This window comes from Oncorhynchus tshawytscha, linkage group LG07 (assembly GCF_018296145.1).
Source record: "Oncorhynchus tshawytscha isolate Ot180627B linkage group LG07, Otsh_v2.0, whole genome shotgun sequence".
In the NCBI taxonomy this organism is placed as follows: Eukaryota; Metazoa; Chordata; class Actinopteri; order Salmoniformes; family Salmonidae; genus Oncorhynchus; species Oncorhynchus tshawytscha.
This window is the reverse complement of record NC_056435.1, coordinates 26,009,930-26,018,357: the sequence shown is the minus strand read 5'-3', so window position 1 is coordinate 26,018,357 and position 8,428 is coordinate 26,009,930. Positions and strand designations below refer to the sequence as shown.

At 44.0% G+C, this 8,428-nt stretch overlaps 1 protein-coding gene across 1 annotated transcript in view; it reads right to left on the bottom strand.

Annotated features, from left to right (window-relative positions):
• Positions 1 to 1,948: 1,948 nt before the first annotated feature.
• Positions 1,949 to 8,428, bottom strand: part of LOC112254213 (protein phosphatase 1H-like) — a 49,400-nt gene continuing 42,920 nt past the window's right edge. Inside the window, exons 6-10 of the mRNA XM_024426551.2 lie at positions 6,602 to 6,720; positions 6,367 to 6,430; positions 5,719 to 5,826; positions 5,264 to 5,415; positions 1,949 to 3,038 (exon numbers count right to left, since the gene is read on the bottom strand). Coding sequence (XP_024282319.1) covers positions 2,882 to 3,038; positions 5,264 to 5,415; positions 5,719 to 5,826; positions 6,367 to 6,430; positions 6,602 to 6,720 — 600 coding nt within the window. The 3' untranslated portion in view covers positions 1,949 to 2,881. The remainder of the gene's footprint in view (positions 3,039 to 5,263; positions 5,416 to 5,718; positions 5,827 to 6,366; positions 6,431 to 6,601; positions 6,721 to 8,428) is intronic.

Below are 8,428 nucleotides of genomic sequence, written 5' to 3'. Positions count from 1 at the left end.
TAGAGTCCCTCGCCCACAATGCTCCTCGAGTGTAGTAAGGCAGTCAAGTGAAATTGATCACATCCTGACAAACAGATTATCTACTACAAGTTGTCAATCCAGAATAAAAAGTAGAAAACAGTACAGCACACTAACTATTGTGGATCTTTTAAATCTGGGAGACAATACTCAACAACAAAAACAATACATTCTATAAAGAACACTGTGAGAGGAAGGAAACCATAGCTTCATTCCAATTCAAAATGACATTGCACCTACATGCCAAAAGAGCCTTTGATATTTGAGTTTGGATCGAATATATTATATGATGATATTACAACAAAGGTCATGCACATCTCAGCTCTGCCTTGTCTTTTTGTTGTTGTCATGGTGACAAAACTAACAATAAGTTAAACAAAAATATATCTCTAAACATACATAATTCAAGAAAAATCATTGCAAGTGCCATTGAATATACATAACCACTAAATCAGACTGACTGTCTTAAAGTGCTTCAGGTTTCACATCCTCTATCATCATTCACTGCTGCTTTGACATTGGAATTTCTGCAATACTGGCACAGGACTGGTAACAGACAGTTTCCACTTCATTCTTTGTATCTTCCTCATGCAACATTCCCATCCGTGTTTCAGAAGCATCTCCCAACCTTAGACATAGGGCTCATATACAGTCGTGGCCAAAAGTTTTGAGAATGACACAAATATTAATTTCCACAAAGTTTGCTGCTTCAGTGTCTTTAGATATTTTTGTCAGATGTTACAATGGAATACGGAAGTACAATTACAAGCATTTCATAAGTGTCAAAGGCTTTTTGTTGACAATTACATGAGGTTGATGCAAAGAGTCAACATTTGCAGTGTTGACCCTTCTTTTTCAAGACCTCTGCAATCCGCCCTGGCATGCTGTCAATTAACTTCTGGGCCACATCCTGACTGATGGCAGCCCATTCTTGCATAATCAATGCTTGGAGTTAGTCAGAATTTATGGGGTTTTGTTTGTCCACCCGCCTCTTGAGGATTGACCACAACTTCTCAATGGGATTAAGGTCTGGGGAGTTTCCTGGCCATGGACCCAAAATATCGATGTTTTGTTCCCCGAGCCACTTTGCAATTCACTTTTGCCTTATGGCAAGGTGCTCCGTCATGCTGGAAAAGGCATTGTTCATCACCAAACTGTTCCTGGATGGTTGTGAGAAGTTGCTCTCGGAGGATGTGTTGGTACCATTCTTTATTCATGGCTGTGTATTTAGGAAAAATTGTGAGTGAGCCCACTCCCTTGGCTGAGAAGCAACCCCAAACATGAATGGTCTCAGGATGCTTTACTGTTGGCATGACACAGGACTGATGGTAAGAGCTCACCTTGCCTTCTCCGGACAAGCTTTTTTCCTGATTCCCCGAACAATCGTAAAGGGGACTCATCAGAGAAAATGACTTTACCTCAGTCCTCAGCAGTCCAATCCCTGTACCTTTTGCAGAATATCAGTCTGTCCCTGATGTTTTTCCTGGAGAGAAGTGGCTTATTTTCTGCCCTTCTTGACACCAGGCCATCCTCCAAAAGTCTTTGCCTCACTGTGCGTGCAGATGCACTCACACCTGCCTGCTGCCATTCCTGATCAAGCTCTGTACTAGTGGTGCCCCGATCCCGCAGCTGAATCAACTTTAGGAGACGGTCCTGGCACTTGCTGGACTTTCTTGGGCGCCCTGAATCCTTCTTCACAACAATTGAACCGCTCTCCTTGAAGTTCTTGATGAGCCGATAAATGGTTGATTTAGGTGCAATCTTACTGGCAGCAATATCCTTGCCTGTGAAGCCCTTTTTGTGCAAAGCAATGATGACGGCACGTGTTTCCTTGCAGATAACCATGGTTGACAGAGGAAGAACAATGATTCCAAGCACCACCCTCCTTTTGAAGCTTCCAGTCTGTTATTCGAACTCAATCAGCATGACAGAGTGATCTCCAGCCTTGTCCTCGTCAACACTCACACCTGTGTTAACGAGAGAATCACTGACATGATGTCAGCTGGTCCTTTTGTGGCAGGGCTGAAATACAGTGGAAATATTTTCTGGAGATTCAGTTCATTTGCATGGCAAAGAGGGACTTTGCAATTCATCTGATCACTCTTCATAACATTCTGGAGTATATGCAAATTGCCATCATACAAACTGAGGCAGCAGACTTTGTGAAAATTAATATTTGTGTCATTCTCAAAACTTTTGGCCACTACTGTAGTTATTTTGTCACAGAGCTCCACTGCCTTCTGAGCAGTGGCGTCACTCCTATGTGATGCTAGTCCCTCAATTGCTATCAGTCATACTATTTGATTTTAGACAATGTGCCGGGCCATCTACCTCCACCTGTCATACTGTACTCTACACAAGCAATAAATTAGATTATTTTAGGAATTTAGCATTCTATAAATCACATGTGGGGGTCATAAGGTAATAAGGAGGTATTTAGAAAAGACTAACCAAGCACTTCTATCAGAATATGGCCAAACCAATCCTGCTGCAAATATCAGCCAATTAATTAGAGAGATTAAAACATGAAACTGCAGGGGGAGGGTTCTCGTTAAGTAGCGATCAAAAAGAGCAGATTTCAGAAATTGACATGTTTTCGGTCGGTCAGGTAATGTCATTGAACACCTGTTACATGAGTACCAAACAAAAACAATAATTAGAGCCCAGTGGATTGTTCCAGAAGCCAGGAAGATGGGCCGGTTGACAGGTGTCAGCAGCCAGCTCTCCAACCTGAGGCTTCCCTATAAAAGGGAGGTGTTTTCTTCACCCTTCCCCCAGGGTAGAGGGGGTAAGGGGGAAGGATTGACCCTGGTCGGTCCTAGGGAGTTCGTCCTCTCCTGGTAGGGTGGTGGGACAAGGCCTGTCATGTCTCTGTCTCGGGCCCTACCGGTCCCGCCAAGGGGATCACATAACAAGTGATGTCGTCTCCTGAACCCAGCCTCTCATTGGGTAACCGCCAGCCCCTCTCCTTCAGGACCCCTCGCGACCGCATCAACAGGTCCTGAGCGGCCAGTGTGTATCTGGATGTAAACAGGGTTGCGGTCAAAACATTGAAAAGTGCTATTTATTTCAAATGAGTATTTTTTTATGTTCATGAATCGAATTTGAAATGTAAGTCATCCCAAATATGTGTCTATGAAGGTGCTCCTCAAAATGGTATTGCCATTTTAAAATGACCATACTAATTTGTACAGGCTAGATACTGACCTCTAGTGGATATATCCTTTGATTACTCCTCCCTTTCTAACCAATATTCAGTGTTTTTTCCCTCTTTTTTTTCATGGCTACCTGAATATTCAATATCTACCCTGTTTTTATTGGTAGCAACTCTAATAGTATAAGCCCTTTCACAATGTATCCCCCTAATAAGAATCACATCCTTCCATGACAAGGCCCAGCTCCTATATACCGACAAGGCAAACGAGCCATTCTCTGCTTCCGATAGGTTGGTCAATCACATCCCAAGCATGCTCGCCTTGGGATCAGGTGAGTTTACTACTACAACAACAAAAAAGAGGGAGGAGGAGGGGAGGAGGGGGGTCATTAGCGGGAGGAGACTATGAGTGGCCGAATCGTGCGTTCATTCAACTCTATTGTTTGTACAATGTTGACTATCTTAACATATTTACGCTACTGTTGAACTTCGTGCATGTCTCTTACCTGCGCGTCCTGGTATTTTCTCGCGCTACCACAATGCTTTATTATTAGATTGTTTGGTATTGCTTGTAGCGCTCACACACTAACGCTAACATATGCGTGCTCATTAACCAAACGAATGGCGTTTCCATGTTTATGTCAAGCTGTTTACTGAAGCATTATAGTTCTGCTCACCATATTATCTACCGGTGATATGGTAACGCTTCCATACACGGGTTACACTGTAGCTAGTGCAAAGCACCGGCCGTAATCTTTCGACTAACCATTATTTGCCGATTCTTCGTTCTCGATTCGGAAGACACTTCTCTTATAAACTTCTGTTCCCAGTTGTAGGTGGAACTCCAAAAGCCAGAGAATATAAAAATTCTCGATTTGTATAGAGCGAGAGATGTTTGTTTTGGTCGCACTGTGTACACGTGGCCTTGTTGCATAGAAACTCCTAGTTCCTGCAATTTAAAAAAAAGTGTCCGTTATTTTACCAGGTAAGTTGACTGAGAACATGTTCTCATTTGCAGCAAGAACCTGGGGAATAGTTACAGGGGAGAGGGGGATTAATGAGCCAATTGTAAACTGGGGAATATTAGGTGACTGGTTTGAGGGCCAGATTGGAAATTTAGCCAGGACACTGGGGTTAACACCCCTACTCTTACAATAAGTACCATGGGATCTTTAATGACCTCAGAGAGTCAGGACACCTGTTTTAACGTCCCATCCAAAAGACAACACCCAGTGTCCCCAATCACTGCCCTGTGGCATTGGGATATTTTTTTTAGACCAGAGGAAAGAGTGCTTCCTACTGGTCCTCCAGCAGCATCTGGTCTCCCATCCAGGAACTGACCAGGACCAACCCTGCTTAGCTTCAGAAGCAAGCCAGCAGTGGTATGCAGGGTGGTATGCTGCTGTCTGAAATAAGTGGATTTAATATCCTAATGAATGATCAATATTTTATGGAGTACCACCTGCAACTGGACACAAACGTTTAAGAATTATTATTTTCTTTCTTCCAAATCAAGAACAAAGAAATGATCAAGGAATGGCTAGTTGGAAAACTGCTACCAGTGCGTTGCACAAGCTATTGTGTCATGCGTAAGGAAGCATTAACATATCACTGTTACAATGTGTAGCCTGTTACTGTGTCACTGCATTTGGTTGGTTTCTGAATGTGGACCCTCCATTGACATGTTGGCCTAGTCCAGATATGACTTAGTCCTCATGTTCAGGTTTTACCTGGTCTTTATACGCCTATATTAGTTGAATGCCCCATTGCCCTGACATTCTTTGGCTCTGGTCTGTTCATCCCTGTGGTTCTTCAGACACCCCTGAATCAGTGCATAGTTCAATGGCTCTCGAAAGGGAAGTACATTGCAAGGATAGGAATATTTATCTTACACATTTTTTGATAAGCGGTTGATTCTTACAAATGGAGTGTACCTTGCCGGCTTGCAAAATCTTGTTCATCATAAATGTAATTAATAGATTTGATGCATGCAAGCTGACTAAGCAACATGGTTGAATACTGTTTTTAGATTATAGACAAAGCAGCATGAACATATACTGGACTGTGTAGACTAGAGATTACAGTACATACCTCACAGGATCAGTGGGCTCGCAGCAGGACAGGAAGCCTGAGACTGCGTCTGCTACCTCCCTGTCTGTGGTCACGTCCCACAGCCCATCTGTACCCATCACCAGCACGTCATTCGGGCCATGCTTGAACTCAGACATGTCGTACACAATCACCTGTAGGAGCGACATGGGAGGGGGGTAGTAGCGACATGGGAGGGGGGTAGGAGCGACATGGGAGGGAGGGAGGAGCGACATGGGAGGGAGGGAGGAGCGACAGATAAGAGGGAAGGACAACAAATGAGGGATATTCAATAAAATATTGGACAATATGTTCACTGATGAGCCAAAATAAAGTAAAATGTGTTATTAGATGTCCTCCAAGCTTTGGAACACACAGATGCTTCTAGACGAGCCATAATCTTACATATGGTGTATGATACATGGTTCTAGACACAGACAGCATGACCTCTTACTCACCTCTGGGCAGCAGGAGAGAAAGGGTTTGATGTAGATGTTGGAGTTGTACACCTTCAGGTCATGATCCCCTAGGCCACGTGTTACCCCAATGGTGGCCATGACACGGGCCTACGCACAACACAAACACCGTGAGTGATCTGGGTTAGTGCCTGTGGGTGTTCCTTGATTCTTGGAAAATCCACTTAGGGGGGGATTAGTGACTCAGGAGCACTTTTCTGCGTAGGAAAATAATGTTCTCAGTGTGTCTCTTTTACCACACAGCGAAAGACTGGGAGAGTTCAGCAACAACCATGAATTTGCATGAGAAGTCCTCCCACACATACAGCGGAATGAATAACTAAAAGTTATTACCTTGCTATATCTGTCCTGCTGGTGAACTAACAGCTAAGCATACACAAAGGTTTCTTCCTGTCAGGGGTAACATATGATTAGGGCAGGTGGACAACAGTACATCTACATTTTGTTTGAAGACCAAGGTGAACTGTACTGTGCATATCAAAATGTCCCATGACTTGGGCAGGGTTTTACCCGGTCAGGTGGTAATGTGGTTCTTAACAAACTACCGTGGCCCTGTCTGGCCATGCATATATACTGTGCTGTTCTGATGTCCACCAGTACCCAGTCCATAAACATGACAAAGCCCTTCACCTTTTTACCCTCTCCATATATAAGCGGGAACTTGAGGTCGTCTTCTATGATGGTCTTGTAAGCCCTGCAACAAACCAACAGGATCACGGGTTGGGGATTAGTGATTATATTCTTCAAGAAGTATATGGCCTACTTCTTTTATCTCTTGATCCTGTACACGGTCAGAGGATTTTATAGGGCAACAACAAGGGTAACAAATTCAACCCTGTGTTGTTCGACAATAGCTGTAACTTACCAGCCGTTCATTGTGTGGTCCCTGAAGAGCATCTTCTTGTCCAGCTCCTTGTGCTGGATCCTGCGAGGGAACTCCAAGTGTGTGAACTCATTCCCCAGCAGCTCCGGTCTCAGGAAGCCCTGCAGGGACACAGAGCAGAGCGAACGTTGCCAAAACTATATGCGTGTTCAAACTGTCGTGTCAAATTGACTTGTGATGAAATGGCTCTTACGAATCGTACACTATATGTACACAAACGTATGTGGATATCACTTCAAATGAGTGTATGTATGATTTTATGACAGATGTATAAAATCGAGCATGCATGCAATCTCCATAGACAAACATTGGCAGTAGAATGGTAGATTTAATGCACTGTGGATTAATTGTGATAAGTGGTTGGAATTCCTCTGGATGTATTAATGTACTTGGTTTAAAATTAAGATTGCCATTGGCAGTAGAATGGTCTTACTGAAGAGCTCAGTGACTTTCAATGTGGCACTGTCCTAGGATGCCACCTTTCCAACAAGTCAGTTCGTCACATGTATGCCCTGCTTGAGCTGCCCTGGTCAACTGTAAGTGCTGTTATTGTGAAGTGGAAACCTATAGGAGCAACAATGGCTCAACCACAAAGTTTTAGGCCACACCATGTCACAGAACAGGACCGTCAAGTGCTGAAGCGCATAAAAATCGTCTGTCCTCTGGTTGTAAAGCTCGCTGCCATTGGACTCTGGAGCAGTGGAAATGCGTTCTCTGAAGTGATGGATCTGGATGGACAAAGCTGAGTTTGGCGGATGCCAGGAGAACGCCATCTTTTTTATTTTACCTTTATTTAACTAGGCAAGTCAGTTAAGGGGTGGCAGGGTAGCCTAGTGGTTAGAGCGTTGGACTAGTAACCGGAAGGTTCCAATTTCAAGTCCCCGAGCTGACAAGGTACAAATCTGTTGTTCTGCCCCTGAACAGGCAGTTAACCCACTGTTCCTAGGCTGTCATTGAAAATAAGAATTTGTTCTTAACTGACGTGCCTAGTTAAATAAAGATAAAATAACAAATTCTTATTTTCAATGACAGCATAGGAACAGTGGGTTAACTGCCTGTTCAGGGGCAGAACAACAGACCTGTGCCTTGTCAGCTCGGGGATATGAACTTGCAACCTTTCAGTTACTAGTCCAACGCTCTAACCACTAGGCTATCCCGCCGCCCCTGCCAGAATGTGCAGTGCAACTGTAAAGTTTGGTGGAGGGGAAATAATGGTCTGTGGCTGTTTTTCATGGTTCGGGCTAGGCCCCTTAGTTCCAGTGAAGGGAAATCTTAACGCTACAGCATACAATGACATTGTAGATGATTCTGTGCTTCCAACTTTGTGGCAACAGTTTGGGGAAGGCCCTTTCCTGTTTCAGCATGACAATTCCCCCATGCACATAGCGAGGTCCATACAGAAATGGTTTGTCAAGATCAGAGCTTGACTGGCCTGCAAAGAGCCGAGACCTCAACCACATCGAACACCTTTGGGATGAATTGGAATGCCGACTGCGAGCCAGGCCTAATCGCCCAACATCCGTGCCCGATCTCACTAATGCTTTTGTGGCTGAATGGATGCAAGTCCCCGCTGCAATGTTCCAACTAGGGATGCACCGACATACCAATAACCGTTATTTAAGACTTTTGTGGCCTTTTAAGCATTTTATTACAGTTAAATAGTAAAAACACACACTGACCAAAAAGTCATTTTGTTGGCATTTACAGCCAGTTGTGGTACAGCCTGGATTTGAACCAGTGTGTCTGTAGTGCTTCTAGCACTGAGATGCAGTGCCTTAGACCGCTGTGCTACTTGAGCCCGTAATCAAA